The sequence below is a fragment of the Montipora foliosa genome, chromosome 11, assembly GCF_036669935.1.
Source record: "Montipora foliosa isolate CH-2021 chromosome 11, ASM3666993v2, whole genome shotgun sequence".
Taxonomy (NCBI): Eukaryota; Metazoa; Cnidaria; class Anthozoa; order Scleractinia; family Acroporidae; genus Montipora; species Montipora foliosa.
In genome coordinates this window covers 33,622,829-33,647,828 of record NC_090879.1, presented here as the reverse complement: position 1 = coordinate 33,647,828, position 25,000 = coordinate 33,622,829, and the positions used below count along the sequence as shown (strand labels likewise).

The window sequence follows — 25,000 nt, the reverse complement described above, 5'->3', positions numbered from 1 at the left end:
AATGTAATCTTAAGTCTTGTGTTTATTCTTATGTAATTCATAAGAGCGTTAGCGCGCTAGTCCTAGTAATTGTATAATGGGCCCATACTTTACAAGGAAGGGAAAAAACTCTGTCCAGTGTGGGAATTGAATTCACGACCTGCGAATTAGATCACTGTTGCTCTACTGACTGAACTACAAGGTCGTATAGATGAGAGCAGGCCTAGAGTGTTTCAGATGTTATTTCACGGCAACGAACATGTACAAGTAATGAGATGGGGTTCCTGGGAATAATCGATATCTCTGTTTATATAATTACCAAATCAATGCGCGGGCTCTGATTGGTCAATCAGCTATGGTTTACTCATGGAAAAATCGCGCGTCTTCTGAATTATTATATAGCAGCAATAGACCACAGGTTTATATGGTTTATAGGCATGATAAAGCACGTGGAATGTTGGAAGAACACTCGAAGAATTTGCAAATCACTCGCCTGCGGCTCGTGATTTACGAATTCTTCTCGTGTTCTACCAACATCCCGCGTGGTTTATTCGCCTATAAACCATAGAAACTTGTGGTCTATTGCTTAATTAAATATAGGTGCCACACGGCCAACGTTTAAAAAAACGTACCCATTCTCCTTGTACCACTTGTTCATTGCCGAATAGTCCCGGTTGACGCTTAGATGGTTTACTTAACAGATGTCTTATATTTTATGTGTTTACATAACAGATGTCTCAGTTCATTTGCGGCCAACTTTGTTTTGAACATCTTAGTTTAGTAGTTAAAAATCACACTTTTCGTTCTCAGCATTCATTTGTGCGGTTGGTTTATAGGTGTGTTATTCCTCTCTTGGTCCGGCCTTATAGCCTTAGTCGAACTTGCTTCCCGTTTTAAGTAAATTTAGCGGGACAGAAATGACTTTACTAAGAAAAGAACCAGTTTCTTTTCGCTTTTTGTGCGTAAAGTACTTTCCCACGCACCTTGATCCCCTTGGGTCGCGTTGGCTTCTCTTGCGACCCCACACCCCTCTATGTCCCTCGTCACAAACATTATGAAGGGAGTAGGGGTGGGGAGGAAAAATCTGTGGTGCAAACGGCACCAGGAAAAATTAGAAAGCTTCCTTTTTCTCTTAGCTCGATTTCCCGTATTCTATGTGTTTTCTCGCCTATCCGTTTTCAGTTGTTTCCACCGACGCGAACTAGCTTCTTAAAAATCCTTTCCTTTTTCACTTTGGAAAAAAGTCATGATACAATTGATTTTCTCCATGCTTCCCTGTATTGTCACTTTGGTGGGAGGACAGTGATGACTTAATGCAACCCTGCCCAACACGTAATTCTCACATGATTCTCACGTGCATTAACATTTCTGTGTTCCAGATCCAATCTCAAGGAAATGTTTTCTCGACATCGCTCTGCAGCTGATGGTGTCACTCGTTCCCGCAGCCTGAAAAAGACCCTCAACACATCGACAGCGATAAAAAAGAATTCACACTGTCTGCAGCTGATATACCAAGTGGTGAGTGGTGTACTTGTGTTTGCAACTTTCCTTCGCGTAACATTCGGAGATGTTGCTTTGGTTCGGCGTTTTTTATGTTTGTAACCCCTACCTGTAAAGTGACTGCTAAACTTAAGCAGCTGTGGTAACCCCGGCCGCTATGCTTGATTGGTTGTTTTTGCTATTGTCCCTCGCTTTAGGATCTCTTGGGCGAAGTTAGTTACTTCACTGCGACCCGATAGTTCCAGGGCGGGAAACTCCTACTGCTGCAAACCGCTGACCGGTTAGCTTGGTTGGTTAAGAATCGGGCTACCGTGGGGGAGGGCGTGGGTTCAACTCTAGACGTACCCTCACGGAGGACCCTGTGTCCTATTGTATTTCACTTTGTATTTCTGTACAAAACCAGTCCAATTAGGAAAAAAAAATTGAAGAAAGACATAGGACCAATCTATAGGACAAAGTTCAAACATTTTATTCTCGATTTGAGTACATTTGGTCTCAGGATTTTTTAAGTGTTTTTTAAGTGCTTTTAAGTGTTTTTTTAAGTGTGACATAGAGGGAAAAATTACTTAATGCTGATTGACTGAGACAGCGGGTATTTTTCTTTTTGAGCAGGGCTGGTTTCATTGCTCTGGCGTTGTTGTACAAAAAGAAGATTTTAGTCAGCTGATTCGTGCGTTTTACAGTTCATTGACGCGCGAACTGGACAATGAAATGGCTTCCTGCGAAATTGCACAAGAGCGTGCGTTTTTGACTGAAAATGTTCCCCTTTATGTTATAAACTAGTATGGGAGTGCTTCCTTATTATACTGTCGTGGGTGACGCAGGGAAGACAGCAGTGGATTTGGTAAAGGGCTGCCGCTTTTTTCACTTTATCAAGAGAACTTTTGTTATTTCCCTTTCTGCGATAAAGTTTCCTCGTAATAATTTCCCGAGCTGCAACTTCTGAAAATACAAGTGATATTAATCCTTTTTTTTACTCGGCCCCATGCGATTACCTTTACTAATATTCCCTGTAAACGGAGCTCCGTTGTATCTTCTTACCAGTCTAAAACACCACCTCTGTTATTTTTGGTTATGTTATTTCGTAGTAGACAAACTGTCTCAACCTTTACGCACCGAAGTGCGACCTTTGCAGTTTGCCCTAAACCTGAAACTATACTGAAACTTTGAATCAGCGGCCACTGGTCTTTAACCTGGACAATACTGCACTTGAATTTAAACATCGGCCAACATTTCCTACGGTAGTCTAGATATTCCACAACTTTGTTTTTGTGACCACTTAAGCTCGCTTTTTCGTGGTTATAGGACACCATTTTGGACGCCATCCGGAAGACCAAAGTCAATTTTGTTCGCTGCATTCTGCCTGTAGATACCGCCGGTCACATTGACAGCAGTGATACCCGATTGGGGAATAAGACTGGAGACGAGCTATCTTCTTTGAATGTACCGCTAGTTCGAACACAGCTCAGGTCCGCAGAAATGTTGGATGCCATCAGGATACACCGGCAAGGTGGGTGACCTGTGGCACGCACACGGGATAATAAGTTCTGTTTGAAGCGAAAATTGTTGAAAATCTGTGGGCTTTGGTTGTGCAGAACAGTGACACCAAACAACATGAAACCTGAAGACGTACTAACCAGACTGAATTTTCAGGGAAGTTTAAAAATTTCTTAAACAAGAGAGCTTTTAGAGGCACCTGCTCCTCCTAAGAAAGAGGTTTGTGTAATTCTGGATCAAATCCGTGATTGTCATCAACACAATTAGCCGCCGGAACAAAAGAGTAAACTTCGATTCCTTGTGAATCACTTTCCGACACCATCGCTATCGCCGTTTCGTTGTTAAGTCGTCGTAAAAGTAAAGTAAAGTGAAGTCTCTGCTTACGAGCCAGAAGGCTCATCATCAGGCCGGCACTTATCTCCGGTTTCATTAGCATGAAGCGACTAGGAGTATTTTTAACTCCCCCCCTGGATGGGATGCTAGTCCATCGCAGGGTTACCCCCAGCATTTCGCCGGTACCCATTTGTACACCTGGGTGGAGAGAGGCACCGTGAGAGTAAAGTGTCTTGCCCAAGAACACAACACAATGTCCCCAGCCAGGACCCGAACCCGGATCACTCGATCCGGAGTCGAGCACTCTAACCATGAGGCCACCGTCGTCGTGACGTCATGTAATTCGAGCCGATAGTTGTTATTAGTTCAACACCATTGGAGCTTCGCAAGGGACGGACCTTTCTTTAAAACTTCAACACTATCACTGAGATACTGAGATAGTGTTAAGCGACTAGAAATTATTAAATTCAAGCATCAGCGCTGATCGCCTTAAGAGACACTGTCGGAAATAATGCCGGCTATCCATCCTTCCTTCTCAGAACACACGCACACTTTGAAGCATGATGAAGTGGCGGAAGCAAATTAAGTTAAAAGTAGTCCAAAGAGAAACAGACGAGCCTTGTAACCCTTCCTCATTCAGTTCTTAAAAGAACAGATTGGTTGCAAGAAATTGTAGACATCGGTTTGCGTTTCTTGCTAGGCGGAAGGGATGTCCTACTGGCTATTCATTTTTGGTACAACTCAAATTGTTGCTTCTGTGGATGTTTTTTTCCTTTCCTTTTTGACAGTGACTGGTTTTAGATTCGATTTAATCACTTGTTTTCACAGTCAAGTATTTCTTGTTGTCATTTGCTATTTCTTCGTGGCCACCGATACAAGTCATGGACAAAAACACTCAAACTCTCTTCAACCCGTAATGGTCACCGAAGGAGATTCTATAGTAGGCGTTTCAGAGCGTTACCTCTCATACCCCTTGTCAAGAAATGGCCTTACAATTTCTTGTTCGTCTTTATGAAACGGTTCAGATACCTTATTACTGAATTTTGTACATCAACTGAACATTTCTTTGTTGATCATTTTCTTTAATTCCGTCAGCTGTAATTCTTAATCAAATGGTGCATGTGATTATAGAAAGAAATTTGAACCTTTGGCAGGTGACTTCATGGGTTTCCTGTGTAAACACTAGCTATTCTTCTCAAGGTTTGGATTTCTCAAGTTAAATTCACACTTATATTTACTCAGAGCAACAGAGAACAGAACTTTCAGTCCATTTGGCTTTACTCCTGGAGGCAACTGCGTTACTGCCCAACGAATCGATTATCTGATCCAACTGCCAGAATTAAATTAAGCATGCAGCAGTCACAATCTTCTTCTTCTTCTTCCTCACGTGCCCACATCCTTGTTAGCTGAATATTTTTTCAGCGGTTATTTGTACCTGTCAATTCTAAAACTCTGGTTATGAATGGTTTGTCAGAACCGTTGGGTATTGGGTTCGAACCTCTGACTTCCCCGTGGAGCTCTACTTATGGAGCAAAGCGGTTAATAGCGTTGTTCATATTGATCCGCCATTAAAGATCAGCGCTATCTTCCAGTTGTGCTTAAATCAAATACCTCGGTAGAAAGTTGTCCAGTTAAAAATGAGGTCGCCCACGCAGATGGGTGTGCGGCTTTGTGTTGCAGTAACCGCGGAAGTGCTGAAAGTTCTTTCGATGAGTCGGAAGGAACCGGTTCAAAACGTCCTCGTATTGCTTCAGGGATGGATTATTATCGTCCATTTCTCAAATACCCTGTTAAGTTTGCGTTTAAAAAGGCGTTTTCCCTTGACTAAAAACTAGCCGTAATGCAAAGTTACTATTGGTGACCAGTCAATTTTCAGCGGTTCACAGCCTATCCTACCAAGCAAGTCTCGCGTGAACTTGGTTTTGCGCTTCACTACTCTACAATATAGAGCATAGTTTTCTCTGATTGGAGGATATTTGCTCGCGCAATATTTATCGTGAAGTTCTCGAATTAGAGGCAATGAAAATTACAAAGTTAAGTTGACTGTGGGTCGGAAACGCCGTTACTGAATAGAAGGGCTCCATTTCTTGTTCTTCGAAGGTTTGTGAACTTTTTGTTTTTCTCCGCCATTTTAGTTTTTGATTAGCGAGTAAAACCCAAACGTGTTAAAATGTGACCTTCTAAGCTAAGTTGGTTGGTAATTGCGTTGCCCGAGGATGTTAATAGTTCAAACTGTTTGGTTTGCAGCTTAAAATCTCGGAGTAGCTAATGAAATTTAAAGCTATTGGACAGTACTGACGATTGTACCATTTGCACGCTCTGAAAGGTAATTCTGAAAAGCTTTTCGGTGAAATCCTCAGTTGTTGTTTTTTTAATTAAAGAGACTGAAATGGAATGAATTTTTAATGAATTGCGTGATTAAAAGTGATCTAAGACCAATCGAGAAAAAAATTGACTTGAAAGCTTCCGAGAGCGTTTTAATGTCGTCCTATTTGCTGTGTTGGTCGTTTTACGTGGTATTCGAGATTTAGACCAGCTTGTGGGCTTGATCAATTAGGTGAAGGGGAACAACAGCATCGTTCTGTCGTTTGCTGTTTTAGTTCGATTCGTAAAGTTGCATTTCGCATGTGACATGGGACGAGATCTTGATGCGTGATCATCGTTCTCCGGTACTTCAACTTCCATGCGGTCTCTGTTTCAAATCGGTGCTCTTGTTTCTTCAGTAACTTGGAACACACCGGTTCTTTTCTGAGAGATCAACTTTTAAATTCCCCGTGCGTGTAAGTCCACATTCCACTACCAGTAGGTGAATGTCATTTGCTGTGCCGGCGAACTCAGCGATGACCTCTGTTTAGAATTTTCCCTAGGTGTATAAAATTCACAAAGAATAACAGTGGGATATAATCAAGTTTTTGAAATATAATCCGCCTATCGATGTTTTTAGCAATTCAAGACGCAATCAAAAATAAAAGATCATAGTTCAACACAACGAGAGGTTATTTTGTAATTTAAATGGAACACTGCAAAATATGAAAAGCTTTGCCTCGAGCGTTTTAAAAGCCTTGCATTTGATGCGAAATTAATAGGGTAGCAAATTTTACCCGAAAAAATTGGTTTTTCAACGTGAGCAGTTGGCTGCAGCGGCCGAGAAAATAATTTTTCAGTTTCGGCTGAGTTGACTTTATTTTTGTGTGAAGCCGAAGAAAATAGTTTTTAAGGATTATTTTGAACGATCCTTGTGGGGAGCAATTAGGATTCCATTGTTATTCAGCTGTAACGGAAACCGCAGAGAGCATGTATCACTATTTTCCAAATGCCCCTCAGGACACTCTTCCAAGACGTTTAGCGTGTTCCAACACGGAACACCAGTATTCCAGTAAAATTTCTTTCAAAACGGTTAAAGCATGCCTACCGAAACTGAAATAGCCTTCAAAGAGGCGATAGCATTTAAATCCTGCATTATCAAGTTCGACTGTGGTAATTAACTGGCAACTTTAGCATTTGTCGCCTCCATTTGGGTTCTCTGCCGGCATAGCGCAAAGTGATTTATGCCTCGATCTTTGTCAGCAAACTGAAGTCGTTTGACTTATGTGGTGAATAGAGAGGACTATTGTGTAAACGTCTTTTAATTATCAATATTGTGTTTTTCAGGGTTTCCTGAACACATGCCATTCGGCGAATTCAGGAGACGGTTTGACATTCTTGCCGGAAGCCAATTCAGAACGACAGGACCGGTGCTTGACGAAAAAAAAGTAAGTCCGTTAGCTTTTAACTATTTGCTTTTATGCACATAAAGCGACCTAAAATATGAGTTTGAAAACTCTTACTCAACCAGTCAAATTTGTTCTTTTGTCTGTTGTGTTTATTTTTCAGATATCTGCATATTTATGAATGTTTTTATGATATAATAGTGTCTTTTGTGCGGTTAACATTTTCCACTTCAAGGATAACGAATATATAGTCGTTCGTGATCTTGATAGCAAAGCGTTATCGTCTTATTGTGTAGAGAAAAGAAAATCGGCTTAAAAATAACCAGCTGCCGGCTACTATTTGATAAGAAAAGTGGATTAAAGTGAATCAAATCCCCATGCAAGGAAGTTTTTCTTTTTAAACTTGGGATTTTTTAAAGGAAATTGAACCATAGCGAGTTTATTCAAGTACCAAGTGTCCGTAATTATTCAACAGGTGATATTTTCATAAGATTAAAACTGGTCGCTTTCAGTTATGGCATTTTCAAGCTTTAGAATTTTCAAGGGGTACTTATTTTGCCATTTTAAATGTATCAAACATTTTTTTAAATTAAAATAACTTTAACGAAATTCATTATCTTATTCAAGATAGATACAAGGTAGAAGTTAGATGATGTATTTGTTTACTTCGTGTTTTGCAAAGAAGAGGGATTATCCACTCTTGATCTTCATTTGTTGACAGAAAAGTTTGTTTTTGTTTGGGGAAGATTCGAGAAAGGTAAACAAAAAAAAACCTCTTTGACCCCTTCCCCGAGGTAAGGAAATTATCGATGCAAATTATCTTTTGGCAGAAGCTGAACAAGTGGGAAACAGACTTGCATCAGAAGCCCATAAATGGAGCCTCTATCTTTCATACTTGGTCTCGGACGGAAGACCTTAGACAGCAGTGACACTGTCACTGCTGTCTAAGAAGAACCAGGTTGCTGACCAGCGGTTTTCGTTAAAACAATGGTTTGCTGGGGGTGCTCAGTCTCGCGGACTCAGAAAACCTGGTTGTGGTCATTGTTATTTCGTCTCGGACTCAACCCTTTCCCGAGTCGAATTAATAATACAACGCCTCTCGTGGGGTTTCGAGGTTAAAAGGCCAATCAAAACAGAGCTATGACAGTGCTATTGTTTTACGTCATAGAACCCAACAAACACGCATCACGCTGGAATTTCTTGTTCGCGTTTCCCCGTGGAAATATAACACTTTTCGCGGGAAAAAGCCATTTTAAAAATAGATATACTCAGGAAAGACGGGGTTGACTCAAGGAATAAGTGTATCCTCTCTTGGTGTAGATGGAGGCTCCATTTGATTGGCTCCTGCTTTCATATATCTCCTCACGGGTTTAAGCGATCAGCTCCCAGTGGGCGTGACAAGAAAATTTTGCCCTTGTGTTATAAACACGTAATTGCAATGAGTTCTCGTAAAATTAGGGGGGAATCTCACTAGCTCAGAAGTTTCTTTAAAGCACCTAAAAGTTATTTAAGTGTTGGAGCGGATCTTGTTTGAAGTTCGTCCTTTCTTATTTGCATTGCCGTATTTTACCGATTCTTGTTCTAAGCCAACCTGTCGTGTTTCAATGAAATACGTCAAAATGTGAATGATCTCGTTTTCAGAGATAAAGTGGAATAAAGTACGTCAGTAAAACTCTTTATTGACCTTGAACTGACAAAGTTTTTTATTGACAGTTAACTCTGAAGTGGATTTTTTTCCTTTTCCATTCGCTCACTGAGGGTGTGCTTGTTTTCTGTATGCGGTTGAAGAAAAATTCATTGCCAAACTGGTAAATTCCAAAGTAAATTTCACTCGAAAAACCGATATCGTACTCATCACTTCATGATTCATGCGATATCGGTTTTTAGTGTAAATTTTACCGTGGAATTCACTAGTTAGGCAATGAATTTTTCTGTAGAAGAAAGCAAAGAAAGTGATTTAATCATTAAAGCAGCAACCGGAAACATCAAAGCGCGGACAATTCGAAACCTTATATTTTCACTAACCCTACAGGCAGTTAGAAAAAATAACCAGGGAGTTCCGCTTTTAAACTTGGCTAAATCTATATATTATATTGAAACCCGGGACCTTCGCATTCCAAACTGCGCGAGCAACAGCGCAGGATTTTCATTTGTCTCCCTCGGATCCAAATCCCGCTCAGACGACCAACTGGTTATAACTTTGTGGCGCTGAATTCAACTTTTCCACATCTTGTGAATCGCAAACTGCTTACCTCCTTTCTTTATATGCTCCCTCCTTCCAGTTTGGGTTTTCGCAATGTTGTTATGCTTATATAAACTGTTTTTCTTTATTAACACGGCTCCACAGACTGCCAAATCTACCGTGTTTTTTTTACTATTGATTACATATTTATTTTTCTTCAAAGATTATTTACAATGCTTATTTTATGTTCCAACCCTCACCGCTTTAAAACAGTTTTTTGTAGTTACTTTTTGTCCTTAAACATTTGGAATTTTTCGCAGTCGTAAACGCTGAAGATAGACCATGTCGATAAGGGAGAAAATATTGCGTTGACACTTGACGGAAGCAAATGACCTTGAAGCGTGTAACTTGCAACTCTTTTTTCTTTAGAACAAAGCTGGGGATTTTAGGATACCAATTTTATGCCCAAATATGGACAAAAATAAGATCGAAGTAGCCTGCAAGCATGCTCTTCCGTTGAAAATGGCGCGCGCTCAAAACATCCTCTTCCATTGAAAATGGCGCGCGGTGGAAATATAAGGGCTTGGTAACTAGTCAAGAGAGGAAGACTAGATTTAGCCTGCTTGCAGGCTAAGACCAGGGCGGAAAGAGAGACCGAAGCTGCACGCGTGGGAAAATGCACGAGCAACGTTACATCCAAATAAGGAAATTTTTATACTCCAAAAACCCCAGCTCTGAACCAGAGTTAATGCTGCAAGGTCGTGAGCCTCTGCACTTGATTATAGTGAGAAAAGACGTATACGACTAATGGGGTCTTTTAAAGGAATCTCGCTTTCCTTCCTTGCCCATTTTTTGTCGAGAAACACAAAAACGTGAAAGAAGCTTAACCGTTCTTTTTAAAGACCTACTCCGAACCCGTCAAGCTAGAGTTATACACTTGAAGACAAATTCCCTAAAGTAACCGGAAAATGTTACAAATGTAGTCATGTTTTGAAACAAACATAAGGCAGTTTTTCCTTAATTAGTTGGAGTTGATTTTTGTGATAAAATTCTTCTTTAAATTAGCAACTTATTGCCGAAACTGATCTTTTTGCAGGCTGTGGAAACTCTTTTGGAAAACCTTGAACTTGATCAACGAAGTTACCGTCTTGGGCTAAGTCAGGTATAGTGTCATGCTTGGCAAGAGATTTGCTTTCAGGATACTGAAAGGTTTCTGCGCATGCATATGACGTCACAGCCGTCATGTTAGTGTACCAAAACAAAGAAATGGCGGCATTGGTTTTTGGACTATCCCATTAGAGAATTCCAGTCTATAATAAGTTTTGCCGGATGCGTTACTGTTCAAGGATCCTTGATCTTTGTGCTTCAAATTAAGAGCTCTTGCCGTTGACAATGGAAGTGAGGAACATCTCTTTACACAGCGAACACTATTACAGCAAAGTATGAGGGATTTTCCAGCTTTTCCTCCTTTTGAAAAAGAGATAGACAACTCAGTTTTGACTAACTTGTTGTCGCCGTATTTCCCTTTGCCTTTACCATTTTCCAGAGGTTTTATTCACGATCGACACATTAGAAAGTAGCCTACGTTTTGTGATTATTAAGTCCCTGTCCATCACCAGTTTTCTTAATAACTTGAAACAAGTTTTGTCTCGCGAAATTTGGAAGCAAAAAAAAATTGCTACTTTAACCCTTTAAGCCCCGAGGGGTTCCCCATTGACGAGTAAAATCGTCTGGCGTTAGACAGAGTAAAATCTATAAGTGCCATTTGGCACTATCGGGGCTGAAAGGGTTAAAGGGGTAACCTGAACGAAAGCCTCGAAAGCAATTTAGTGTAGTATAACGTAATTATTGCAGTATATCAAACAAACAAGCGAACTAGCATAAAATTCATAATTGTATCAAAGAATGAAGGATGAACTCACATCAAAGCACTTGTTGCAAGTGACCATAACAAGGCATTTGCAAGTGGTTAAGTTCACTTGGGCGAAAGTTTTAATTTTGTGACCATCGAAATTAAAGCATCGGAGCAGTATAGATGATCTAATCCCTTTTTTGTCTATCGATTGAATCTTGTTTTGTGACTCATGATTCCTGTGAAGGCTGAAACTGTTAAAACCTGATTCCTAGACTCCCTGAGGTCCCTCGCGGAAGGAGTCGTAGGCGAGCGACCTGGGACCGACTCAGAATCAGGCTACCGCTGTGTTATGAAGTGGATGGTTTGAGACTGATATGCTAATCTTTAGCATACACTCCCTTTTTAGATCTTTTTTCGTGCTGGAACACTTGCACAGTTGGAAGACGCCAGAGACGACAAGACAACAGATACTATTGTTGAACTTCAGGCGGTCTGTCGGGGATTCTTAGCTCGGAGAAAGTTGAAAAAGTTACAGGTAACTTTCAATTTGCAACTCTCTACTTCTTTTTTTTTTAAATCTGTTCTTCGTGAGAGCGCTCCGTTTCACTTTTTTAATCCCTGAAATCAACTGCGTGTCTTTTGATTGCCATCAGCTTTAACTGTTATATTTTTTGAGTTTTTTTAAACTTCTGTGTTTCTTTTAACTTTTCAGGTTCAGTGTACAGCAATCCGTTGCATCCAAAAGAACATTAGATGTTTCCTTGTTGTCAATAATTGGCCTTGGTGGAGGCTATACACTAAGGTAACAAAGCACTTAAGATTGACCAAACTCTTGGCACGTTCTTTTTTTAAACAAGACTTTTTGGGATACCATGCTACGATTGTAGGATATCGCGGAGGAGTTGCTCCAGTTAATTGTCTTGTTTCTAATGCGAGTAGCACTTCATCCTATCAAACAAAAGCGTTCTTTTTGTAGCCGTCGTACAATATGATCAAAACCACAAGGAAACTCACATTTTGTGCAGATTGTATTGTGAAGTTATTTAAATGTCTCTGTTCAAAATTCTGAATAACCTTCTTATTTCAGTTGTTCACAGCTTCGCTGCTGGTTGCTGCCATGCTTTGGCTCGTAATTACCTTCTTTTTTCCGTGAAGCTTCATTGCTCTATGTAAATTCTAGACAATAAACGCGATTTCTCTATCTTTTAAATACCGAGGAGCGCTTGTTAATCGGTCATTGTATAGATATTTGTCCACGAAAACTTAGAAAATCTGCGGGTGGTGGGCGGAAAAGAGTTACGTCTCTGTTGATTGCCATTCTTTTGAAAACCCACTGTTGCTTACTTTTTTGTAGGTTTTACCACTTTTGGATGTTCATCGAACAGAAGAAGAATTGAAGAACAAATCGGTGAGATTTTTCAATTCGAAATATGCTGTTAAAGTGCGAGCCAGCAAGCCAGAAATCCCTGATCCCAATAACCGCAAGCTACCTAAGGAACTGTAGGCTAACTGCAGTGCTAACTAGGCTAGCCAATGTGTAATTTAGGCTAACCGTTATGGTTTGCATGACTCCTATGACTTAGAGCCATGTGAACCGAGCAAGCAAGAAATCCCTTATCCTATTATAAGGGCAAACCACAAGCTACCTAAGCTAACTGTAGGCCAACCGGTGTGACGTTTAGGCTGACCAGAGTGTTATTTAGGTCAATCAATGTGTTATTTTAATAGGCTAACCAGAGTGGCTCGCTGGCTTGCAGATTATCTGGAATGGTTGCAGTTTTGCTGGGATTTTGTAAAGCCCCCAGGAATGATGAAAATAGCTTTGCAACATTTTTTTTTCTTGCTTGCAGCAGTGCAAGAATTTTTTTTTGTATTTCATTTGTGCTGCATGTAATTTTTTTTCTTCCAACAAGCGCTTGCACGAAATCTTTTTTTCAAAATCACCCAACCCCCCCCCCACCCCCCAAGAGTTAAATGGTCGGCCCCTAAAGAACGCTGTGAAAGCCATGGAATCTTTAACAACACTCGAAAGCCGTGTAAGGAAGCTAAACTTGGAAGATTATTACTTGTGTAATAAACAGTTATTGCTGGGAAGGATGGTACAGAATTTAGTTAATGTAATTTAACAAGTAGTTAGTTTGTAATGAACTTATCGTGAGAGAGATTGATTTAAGTTAAATATTTTTTTTTATTAGCATTTTAGATAGGTGTCCCCAATTAGTTTCATTGTAAACTAGAACGGAACACACTTTATAAATAATTTGAGCGGTTTTCAATTGAGTATCGAAAGTAATAAGCGAATTGCTTTGGTCTTGCATTACTTCACTCAGTGATTGGTTCAAAGTTCTCGCGCCGCTTTTTCAACCAATCACAAGTGAAACCAAAACCAATCGTGGCTCGCGCGTGCACATTTTCCCGCGCTTTGTGTCGGCTACGTGTAATTACTTCGAGTTTTGATTGGTTTACTGGATTGCCTCTTTCCTTTTTGGTTGGCCAAAGTAATTACTTTGGGTTTGGTTTTACGACACGCGATTGAAATTCGCTCTAAAGGCTATTATTAGTGTAATTATTATTATGAAATTAATGAAAGATTTTCCGCCTCCGACCAGCGGTAACCTGTTTATACCATGCTGCTGTTTACAACCTTTTAATTGATTGTAGCGGTATAGGATGCAGCACCGTTCAGGATTAGGCTCCATTGTTTTCGTTGTATATTTCTTTGTGCTCAGTGTTTTTTGAGCCAGTCACGACAGCTCCAGTTTGAGCTGGAAAATACCAGCGATGACGTCACGGCGGCCATGTTGGTGCACCAAAGTAGCCCGCCGGGAATTGAGCTCTATTCTCATGGTTTGAAAATGTGGTTGGCTGGTAAAGTAACTTTTTTACTGTGGTTATATAGGGAGAGGTGGACACCTTGAAATCAAAATTAGCGAGACTGGAGAGGGAAAAGAAAGAACTGGAAGAAGCAAATGAGAAACTAACACAAAAGGTAAATATTCTGCAGACTTGTTCGAGTATATTGTAGTCAGGGTGACCGGGATGAAGTGTTTGACGAGCCTGCACTTAAGATGCGATATTACGATTCAAAAAAAGGTCGAGGTAAGTAGTTTATCGTGCACTAGCGCAAGCTCCTCCAAGACACCACTAATTTTCATTGAGCAAGCCTAGTATGCAAAGGAATGCCTGTTTTCCTGTAACTGTGAACCATCGTTTACATTTTGCTAGCCACCTTTGCATCAAGTGAATGAAAACGGCAGTTTCTCACGCTTGCTTTCCTTTCTCAGTGTAAAAAATTCACGAACTCAGTATCCCCCCCCCCCCCGCTAAAAAACAAATACGACGCCATTGCAAGCTATGTAATGAAAGCTCGAAATCCTTGCTTAAAAAGTACTGTCTAGCCTAGGAGGTGTGTTTTTTTGGCCCCGTGTGACCTATAGCGCACACTAGTTGTAAGGGAGAACCGTTTGTTTTTTCTTGGGGGAAAAAAAGAGCTATCGTCTCTGAGGAAGCCCATTTTCCCGATCGGCCGAAACGACCGAAGTACTAGTTGTTAGCGTATCTAAGACAAGGCTCCATCGCAATAGTCATGGTTGAGATTAACGCGGCTTTGTTTTGTCTCTTCACCGATGTGTGGGTTTTCCTTCGAAGGGGTTTCTCTCCAGTTCCCAGTTTAGTTCCCCTTAACCTCTTTCACTCTCACCATTATTCATTCTCAGTACATCTCTGACCGACATTTCACTGAAATTGTGAGGAGAATTTACATGCTGATCACCCCTGGTAGACTGGCAGACTTCCAGTACCATTTGTCAAAATACTCTAATCGAAAATCCCCATTAAAAAGGTGATGGGTCCTAATCTCTCTATCTGGCCTTTCAAATTAGTTCAAAAGAAAGGCCATTCTTGTAAAGGTTGGTAAATCCTCTACAACATCTTTTACAACAGAATCACCTTCACACGATTGATGAAGCAAATTTGTAACTGTATACTATACTTCTGTCCGCTTCTGTCGTACTAATTATTGATCATACTAAAAGCCATTTGGTTTCGTTTAACTTAAGCACTTTTCAGCAGTAATTAAATTAAGCGTCCTTGCATCGTGTACTGTTACAATTTCGTAAATTCGACTGTCCCACGTATAATTGGCTGTGTTTTGTATCGATTAGAGCAAATCTAGTTATTCAGGGATGCAATGGGATCGCTTGGACAATTTTATAGCATACTGGAACAAATCATGACGGTATTGTGTCAGTCAAAGCCAAAATATTTGATTAAGAGGCGCAACATTTGTTCGATTTGGAACATTCTTGCTTAATCCTGTGATATTTAACTCGATTATTGCAAAAGGATTGGTTGGAAGGCTGGGAAAATGACAAGGGAGTGCATCAAGGGGCTTAGTTTTCGCGTGAAACAGAAACATGTTTGTTGCCTCTATGTTGATCATGTGGGTGGTGTTTCTCTTAGGTCACCGAGCTTTCATCGTCTCTGTCAGATGAACGAGATACAGCCAGCCATTCTAGTGAGATACTTGAAGGCGAAACGATGGAAAGAATGAGACTGGAAAGGCAGTTACAAGAATTACAGGTTAGGAGGTTAAATTATTATGAAGACTTGCTTTGAACTAAGTAAAGAGAAACTGAGGAATACAGAGACACCTGCAGGAGCGTACTGCGCAGTACTTTTAATTTAAATTAGCCTGCAAACTGTAGGATTTCAACTACATCCTGAAAGGTTCCCTCCAGTGAATTTTCACAGTGTTAGAAACGTCAACACAGGATAGTAATGCTTTGTTGCTTGCGTATGAATTGTCAAACTTGCGAAATTTACCCGCTGACTCAAAAGTTAGAGCTGTCGTGAACGGCGTAACAAACAGCACCTCAAGGAAGTACTCAGTAGCTTGCGGGTCACACTTTAAGACCTCCTTGCACAGCATAATTCTTCTCGTTTGTTTATATTTCAGTGCTTGAAGTTGAAAAGCTTTAAGTTATTTTCGTATTGTCATAGACTTTTTTTCTATCGGTGTACGTTTCTCTTCAGTGAGCTCATGTACCGAGTTTGATATTCCCAAACGTGACGACCTCCGAAACAATCGAGTTTTCTTGGAGTCCTTTGAGTTATTTTATTATTGTAACTTAACCCAGATAGCTTAAATTTTTAGGGCTGAAATGTATTGAATTTCGATGGGTTTCGATGCTATGAGAAGACTCTGAATAATGTTCACTGTACCTTAATGAGCTCCAAATCCTTGCGGCTTATCCAGCTGTAACAATCTTGTCTCGTCGTATGCCCTCATGACCAATTTCCGATCCTTTTTTTCCGACTTGAATAGGCTCTAGTTTCGTCTGAACGTCATTGCAATTCTGTTACGTAACACGTACCTCCATGGTCATACACATGTTAACATGCAACAACGAATAAGCTAGTTCCGAGTTTCAAGAAACGAATGTGCGCGTCGGTATAAAACCGAGCATACAATTGTGTTTTTTGTTATGGTAAATAGCTGCAAGAAAATCGTTTGGTTTTTTTTCTTTTTATATATGCTTGCTTTCATCCCGACGCTCGCTCGTGTGATTTGAAACTCTGAACTCACTTTTTTATTAGGATATTCATCTTTACTAATGTGAGAACGACCTTGACACATTTTTTGTATTTTATCGGCTCTTTTAATTTTTGACATCAGTTTCAGGTGTGTTATTTATGCAAGCAAGGTTTGGGGGTTTTGAAGTAAAGCTTAGATAATGCTTTTCCTAACGTTGTATCAAACCGTGTTTCGTGTTTGTGTTCCAACAGGAATCCTTGGAGGACGTAAAAAAAAGAAAAGACAAACTGGAGGTTGAACTTCTGGAAGCGAGAGCTTTATCTGTTTCTGCGACGAGAACTGTGGACAGATTGGAAAGATACGATGGCGAAGGCGCCTCCGAAGATGAGGAAGAAGGTACATTCGAGTTTGCTTGTTACATTGAGGGCATCCTCGGTTGTCTGCGTAGCAATGTTTGTTTGCCTAGCTAGCTACTTCTGTTGTTATTTCTTATTTCATGCGTTAAGATGAAGGAACAGTGTGCAATTTAAAGGGCTTTTTTTTCTCGCATGGTCATTTGAGACAAGAGTTGCTCAAGTTAACCCACCTTGTAAAACTGGGCCAACAACGTTTTAAGACAAGTTTCTGAAACCGTTGCAGAAAATAGCATCACGTTTATTGAACAAACTCTCTGCCGTCCTGTAGCGTGTGCGACACCCCTGTCCCAACTTGATCCTAATGTTGCCCCTGGCAACCATGTTCGCGTGCGTTAATAGGCAGCTTAAGCAAGCGCATTTTTGAGACGCGGAAGGCAACCGGAAGTGTCTCCAAACTTTTTATACTAATCATCTCTAATGGAGACAAAAATACCTAGGAATGTAAATGTAAGAGTGTCAAGACAAGATAAAAGGGAAAGCAGTTCACTTCCGGTTGCCGTCCGCGTCTCAAAAACGCGCGTGCTTAAGCTCCCCTTTAGCGAGCTTAAACACGCCACGTTTTTTGAGACGCGGACACCAACCAGAACTGAACATTTCTCATGTCAGGATAGTAGTGTCTCCCAGATTTCTAAAGTAATCATCTCCAATGGAGAAAAGATACTTGGCACTAGAAATGTAATTGTCTGAAGACAAGTTAAAAGGGGAAACAGATCACTTCCGGTTGCCGTCCGCATCTTAACTGAAACGTTGCGTGCTTTGGCTCCTTATTAGGGAGCTTAAGCACGCGCGTTTTTGAGACGCGGACGGCAACCGAAAGTGAGCTGTTTTCCCTTTTAACTTGTCTTCACACAACCACATTTATATCGCTAAGTATCTTTTCACTCTTGGATACCCTAAGTTTAAAAAGCTGGGAGAGACCGCTATCCTGGCGCGCGAAATATGCACTTCTGGTTGCCGTCCGCGTCTCCAAAACGTGCGTGCTTAAGCTCCCTGTGTTCCATAGGACTTAGGGGCCATATTGGCATTCACCTTTCGGGCAAAATGGAAAATCTATGCAGGATTACCAGACACGGTGCACGAAGCCGTTTCCAAAGGTAACACATGGGCAATGTCTCGTGCATCTTGTATCGCAGTGACGTTGCGGAAGAGATTGCTTTAAAAAGTGTACTGCCCAGCAACCCCTTCAGTGGTCCACGTTAGAAATTTGCCCTTTTGAATTAACGGAGAATTTTGTAGAGATTCGTCTTCAAAGGAATCTTGCTTGACTCTTTGTGTCCCTCGTGTAAATGTAACCATTGAGATAATTATGAATTGCCTTTTCTTTACACATGGTTAATGAGAATATATTCAAATGCAATGCAATAGGAAATTTGTGTCCCTCTTGTAAATGTAACCATTGAGATGATTATGAATTTTCTTTTCTTTACTCATCGTTAATGAGAATATAATCAAGTGCAACAAATGTATATAGTTGAAGTGCGAATTGCAGGTGAAAGGGAGAGATAATCTTCGCTCTTATCTGGACAATTTAAGCAATTGTATCTTATAGACAACTGAGAAATTCAGATTGCTTCGAGGGGATTCGAACTCGTGACCTCTGCGTTGCCGGTGCAATACTCTGCCAATTGAGCTATGATGCCACTCAGTTGCCAGTTGGGAGCAGGTTCAATTTGCGGGGTTCATGTGTTCTTGTGAAAGGACTCGATGATTGAATACATACTTGCTCCTAATTGAGTGGCTTCATAGCTCAGTTGGTAAAGTATCGCACCGGCATCGCGGTCGAATCCCGTCGAAGCCGCCCGAATTTTTCACATGTCTTTAATCAGAGACAATTACTTAAATTGTTCAGATAAATGCGAGGATCACTTCTCCATTTCCTGTTAAAATACCATTGACAAAAACGCAATAGGCCATACAAATACACGTTTTTTAAGTATAGGAAATCGCACGAACACGCGTGCGTTTCGTGACAGACACGAGTGATGTTTTGAACGTTCTGAAAATTCGGCGAGTACAATTTGAGAACTCTGATGAAAATTACGTATGATCATAAATCACGAAATGCAAGAACAAGTTCCAACTATTTGTTATTTATTATATAGCCAACTTTTGTACTCCATCGCTTTGCTACCATAACAATTTCCATATTGCACTTCATTAACCTTTTTTGCAATAACCTATTTATACATTCCTCATTCACCAATCAGAAATTATATAATAAGCAACATAATTGCTGTCGAATGTCCGTCAAGTCGGGTTTGTGACGAAGTGTTGTGTATTCTGCGTAGAATCGTTTTACCGTGAGAGGTACATTCAGAAGTCCAAGGAACAGGATCAACTGAGAAAGAAGCTGCAAAACCAGGCTGAAGAAGAAATTGAAGAATTGTCAAATCAGAAACGATTCTTGGAGAGAAAGGTGCAGAAACTGTTTTTCTTAATTATTGAAATGTTTTGGGGATTTGCGTTTTCTCTAGGATCCGATTCAAGTTCACCAGAACTGAAACAACGGGCGAGTTCTCCGGGACGGGCTTGGCGCACAACGTGTTTGACGACAGTAAAAACCACGTGGTCTTGAAAGCATTCGAGTCTCTTTAAAGCAGCGATCACGCCTACGGCAACGCAAGGAAACAAGAATATTATTGGTTTGACGAGGACAATTATATCGTTGCAAGTGCCGTACGCATTTCAGTACGTTTCTTCGCTGTCATATAATTGCAAGCAACAACGCAACATGAACAAATTTAAGCTTAGGACGACCATAAGAGTTAGTGTTACATCAAGTTCTATTGTTCAGTGTTCCCCTAAGGATTCAAAACACCAAAAAGGCTGCGGTCGCAATCGAGAGTTGACACTAGAGTAGTGTCAACACTAGTGTAACACTGTGTTTCTCTCAAGCGTGACCGCAACCAATGTCTATGCACGTGCTTTTTGAAGTTTTGCACCCTTCGATCACGTTCTCAGCACATGCACAAAGTGAAACGACCAAATGTCAAGTTCCATGTGAAGCGTGAGCGCATCGACGAGCTTTAATTTTCTCTCCTAGTTTCAACATCGTTTCTCCCAATTTAGCTCCTGGATAGTTTGGTTAGTTTGTAGAAGTAGAACGATCCTGAATTATAAGAAGAGAGTTTAAACATGTGAACCAGCCATTTAAAATCGTGTTCTCGTTACCGTTCGCCTCGTGGATCTTGCAATTAGGGAATTTAACGCCACGAAACGTCACCTCAAAATAGAAGTTTTCGCTGTCGTAATTATTAAGCGATTATTCATCTTTCTTATTGTGTGCAATATGGGCGAAGTATCCTAGAACTAAATTAGGACGATCAGTGTTAAAGTTGTATGTTCAGGCTGTCGTCAAAACCTTAAATGAGGTTATTTAGCGTAGTCCTTTTGCAGATTGCGATGAAGAAAATGCCTGAAAATGCGTGCCGCATGTGCTCCTTTTTCCAATTTAAACGAATTTGATAGGCCTTATCACGGTTTTGACCGCCATTTTGACGGGTAGGCAAAGCGTAAAGAATTTGTAGTGTTTATATGGGGATCCGATGTCAAATAATTTTCGTTAAACGCTAGTTCTGAAAAATTTATGAATTGAGAACTGAAGGTACAGAGCAAAAGATTATACAGACTAAATTTTAGGCACTAACCTTTTAAAGAAGTTGCCCGGCAGCGTTTTCAATTTTTCTATATATTTGTCTGTAATTTTTCCCGCGAATTTTCAGTAACAATTAGAGACAAATGTATGGAAAAATCGAAAACGCTACCACGCAGCTTTTAACGAAGGCTAGTCCCTAAAAATTGGTCTGTATAATCCTTTACCCTGTACCTTCAGTTCGCGATTCATAATTTTTTTGAGAACTAGCGTTTAACGAAAATTATTTGACATCGGATCCCCATATAAACACTACAAATTCTTTACGCTTTGCCTACCCGTCAAAATGGCGGTCAAAACCGTGATAAGGCCTATTCCTTACTCACCTCTCCGCGCGATGCCGGCTTCTCCTTTTAAAATCCTGGACCAAGTTGTTGGAAACACGTTAAAGTGCTCCTATGGTCAAAAAATCAGTTTTTTTTCTTTGGATTTCAAAACTATGTTAACCAAACACTCAATGACCCAAATTTTAAGCCTTGTTTTCAAAAAGACACCTGTTTATTTTAAGTGGAATTTAATGGTCCGCCATTACTAACTTTAAGAATTTGAGAGAGCTGGATCGAGGAGATTAAAAGTGCATTTCGTGTTTACGCGGCTGAATTAATATGTAACTCGGGAGTTTCGGGCTTACAAACTTTTAAACTCGTGTTTTGCAGATATAATAAGCTCCATTTACACGCTGAAATTTTAAGCTAGTGAGGAAATGACGTTACTTTTCCCGTGATCCAACCCCCTGATGTTTTGAATGTGAGCAGTGACGGACCGTGAATCCAAAACTTACCCTCAAAGTAAACAGCCTTTGGATAAAACTTTTGCTAGTCAGGTGTTAAGCAAACATACTTTTAAAATCGGAAAAGAGAAAAAGGAAGTGATTTTTTGATCATAGTAGCACCTCAGTTAAGTCAGTTTAAGTAACAGTAGAGTTAACTTGAAACGTTTTGACCACTGGTAAAGCGGAATCAACCGTGGTCCTTCTTGAAACAATGTGGTGTTGATGGTCAAGGCATTGTCGTTAGCCTTTGTACACTTCGGGATTTTCGATTTTTTTCTTTTCTTTACTCTAGTTGACAGAAGCAACAACTGAAAACGATGAAATGCAACGCCAGTCCACAAACATGAAGAAGAAAACTGCACGAGTTCAAGCGGAGATGGAAGACTTAAAACTTTTATTGGAAGAAGAGCAAAGTAGAAACGCGGAGCTAGAGAAAAAACAGCGAAGGTAGAGAGAAAATATATACATCTTATTGAATCGTTTATCATATGATGCGAGCAACGAACAAAATGTCCGCGCGTATTATTTGTTTAACGTTGCAGTAAGGGATTTATTATTCCACTATTGCGCCTTTTTCTAGCATTTTGGATTCTTCCTGTATTGACTGAGAATCGTAGCGATTACGTAATAAGGCGGGTGCGAATGACGACCACGACACAGACGAAACCATTTGATTGTATACACAAAATGACGAATGACAAGCGAAATTCTAGGGCTTTTCATTTTCTTAAAAGTATTTCTTTTATTGCTGGTTTTCACTCACGTGATCAACAGCCATGTTTTTCAACGAAAACAAAAGGAAGCGTTTGCATAATAATAGAGATAAATTCCCGGAGGATTTGGTCGGGGCACCATCATGGCCGCCTTTCCTTTGTTTAGGGCACCAACATGGCGGTCGTGACGTCATGTGAAAACCGAGAATTGAAAAACTTCCGTTTAATCTGTATTTGCTCTTTTCCGAGTCCAAACCGGTCAAACCGGGACACAACAGACGCAGTGTATTTCCGTCTTATATTTTGCGCGTGCTCTTGACCAAATATGGTGAAGTGGCGTAATCATGATAGTGGAATAATAAAGGGATTTACCATCGCTTTTTCGTTAACCTGTTTTAGCCCTTGTTCTTTCTCATGGACACCATTGTTTCGACGGTTTTCTTGCTGCCGATGGCTAAACTAAGCGATAAACGTTCGTCAGTTTTTTTATTGACATCCGTGGGCACAAGCTTATGTAGAGACGAATCCTCGAGGCAGGGCAGCAAGTGAAACATTACAGAAATTCAGCATCGCGTTTAAGGAAAACGGCAAACGCGAGACTGAAATCTGTGTTTCGCAAACTGAAAATCAAAAGAAACTTGTTTGATTTTACCTCATTCGAGCAACTTCTTTAAGGAGTATATAAGTAATAGTTTTGTAGTAGTCCTCAACAGGGATTCTATCAACCTGTAAATTTATTCATTTTGTCGTGTTTATAGATTCGATTCAGAAAGCCAGCGACTCAAAGAAGAACTCAACCATGAGAAGGCCTTTAAAGAGAAATTAAACCGAGAAAAAGAGAAATTTTCAGCAGACAACTACAGATTGGATCACGAATTAAAGGTAAGTAAGATCCAAGCGAACGATTAGGTCTTCTAAAAGACATCGATCATACGACAGACAACTCTTGGAAAAGCAACGGTGAACCATAATTCTACCTAGGAAACAGGGGAAGGAAGTTGGACATTATAAAGTTTTTATTTCATAAGTGACCGTTTTCATGTTCGAATTTTAGGAAACCAAGGAAGAATTAGAAAAGGCTAAGAAAGAACTGGAGAGAATTGAAGGAGATATGGATGATATTACCAAACAAGGTTTACAAGGAGGAGACGTAAGTCAAACTTAGGATAGAGGGTCACGTCGCTTCTCTTAGAGTTGGCGATAAAACGGAAGCGCACCAACATGGACAATCGCTGTTTTAAAGTTCACTTTGGCGCTTCGAGCACAGTATAGGCTACAGCTGCCTCGTAACCAGACCCGCTGAAATCAGGAGGCAGTGTGGCCCACTGGTTAGGGCGCATTACTTGATATACTTAGATACCTGGTTCAAGACCCGCTCTGACCACTCGTTGAATTTGTTCCTGGTAATCCCTGGCTCAACTTCCCAGCTGCTGCTGTTGTTTCTGTTGTTGTTTTGTTCCGTCATTTGGTTGTGTTTCATTGGCCCTGAAAAGTCCCTATGGGGAGCGGTCAATTAAGTATGTATTGTATGCAAATTAGCGCGCAAAAGTAGTTTTCCAAGTTGCCTTGCGGTTGAAAGCGAAGGACTTGTGAAGGAGGCAGCTTGTGGCTTTTGTTGTTTACAATCAAAACCCGGTTCAAGAAAAGAATAGCTTTAAGATCTTCAACTTGAAATAACGTTTAACAGAAAACGTTTAATAGGAAACGTTTCAGTGCGACAAGGGCGAGTCCTCCCTCATCACTGTTGTTTATTCGTGTCCAGGTTGTTGCCTTAAAGAAAAGCGTGCGAGATCTGGAGCAAAAAGTGCAGGATCAAGAGGAAGAGCTTGACGACCAAGCGGGACAAATCCAGGTGCTTCAACAGGTGTGTGCGCAACGCTCGAAATTGAATTTAGTTTGAACGTTCACTGGGTTACCTACCACTCTACACTGCCAAGTCTCGGCGGTAAAATAGAGGCTTTTACTCGAAAAAATTGGGACGGCAAACAGGATTGCATCAATGCGCAGTTGGGACGGTTCTCAGAGGTGTCAACCTTGTGCGATGGAAGTTTGTCAATTACCAACACGTGAGATTTACACTTCTTGTTGTTGGTGTCATAAAGTGACCCTCAAACCATGACTTTAACCAGAATAAGTAATAAACCAATAAGTAATACAGGAAGTTCTTACGCTTAACGAGACACCTTGGGACTTGTATGCAAAGTACAGTACCATGAAGCTCGTGGACATGTTTCAGTTGCATGGTTCTATATGGTGGAACAACCAAGATCACTTGTAGTCCAGCTGTCTGCTCACGCTGCTTGCTGCTTCGTTTGGCATTTGAGCGTTTAAATAAATATGCGGTTTTGCTGAAGTTAGGTGTTATGCCGATTTTTGGGTAACTTTTTTTTGTTAACTTTGAACCTTTCCAGGCTAAACTTCGTTTAGAAATGGCCGCCGAACATGCCAAGCATATGGTCCAGAAAGATTTGGAATCAAAGGAAGAAGAATTCGAACAATACAGATTTAATATGCAGAAAAAGGTTTGATCAATAAACGCATTGCCTATAATTGTTACAGGTCACGTTGCGTGCCTCAGTTTACACAACTCAGTTCTAAGTCATCTCTCTCATCGCTTAGTCATTGCGTTTGTAAAACTTAGAACACGAAAATAAAATTTTCTTGGAAGCTCTTAATGAAGTTGCCCCTTTATCTTCAACTGTTGCCCTCCTATAGACTTTAAACCTTTAACTATTCAGTCCGCTCGAAGATGCGTTATTGCAAAAGCTATGCCTTCTTGTAGAAATTGTGCAAAACAACATTTCCAGTGCCATACTGCTAAACCCGCACAGCCTTTACCAAAGCATATGGGATAT

At 40.5% G+C, this 25,000-nt stretch overlaps 1 protein-coding gene across 1 annotated transcript in view; it reads left to right on the top strand.

Annotated features, from left to right (window-relative positions):
* The window catches only part of LOC137977773 (unconventional myosin-XVIIIa-like), a 56,334-nt gene that overhangs the window by 22,732 nt on the left and 8,602 nt on the right, over positions 1-25,000 (top strand). Inside the window, exons 14-29 of the mRNA XM_068825107.1 lie at positions 1,359-1,497; positions 2,785-2,989; positions 6,961-7,061; positions 10,298-10,363; positions 11,463-11,591; positions 11,769-11,858; positions 12,411-12,464; positions 13,956-14,045; positions 15,518-15,637; positions 16,844-16,988; positions 19,297-19,424; positions 21,725-21,879; positions 22,904-23,027; positions 23,200-23,295; positions 23,908-24,009; positions 24,557-24,667. Of these exons, the coding sequence (XP_068681208.1) occupies positions 1,359-1,497; positions 2,785-2,989; positions 6,961-7,061; positions 10,298-10,363; positions 11,463-11,591; positions 11,769-11,858; positions 12,411-12,464; positions 13,956-14,045; positions 15,518-15,637; positions 16,844-16,988; positions 19,297-19,424; positions 21,725-21,879; positions 22,904-23,027; positions 23,200-23,295; positions 23,908-24,009; positions 24,557-24,667 (1,855 nt within the window). The remainder of the gene's footprint in view (positions 1-1,358; positions 1,498-2,784; positions 2,990-6,960; positions 7,062-10,297; positions 10,364-11,462; positions 11,592-11,768; positions 11,859-12,410; positions 12,465-13,955; positions 14,046-15,517; positions 15,638-16,843; positions 16,989-19,296; positions 19,425-21,724; positions 21,880-22,903; positions 23,028-23,199; positions 23,296-23,907; positions 24,010-24,556; positions 24,668-25,000) is intronic.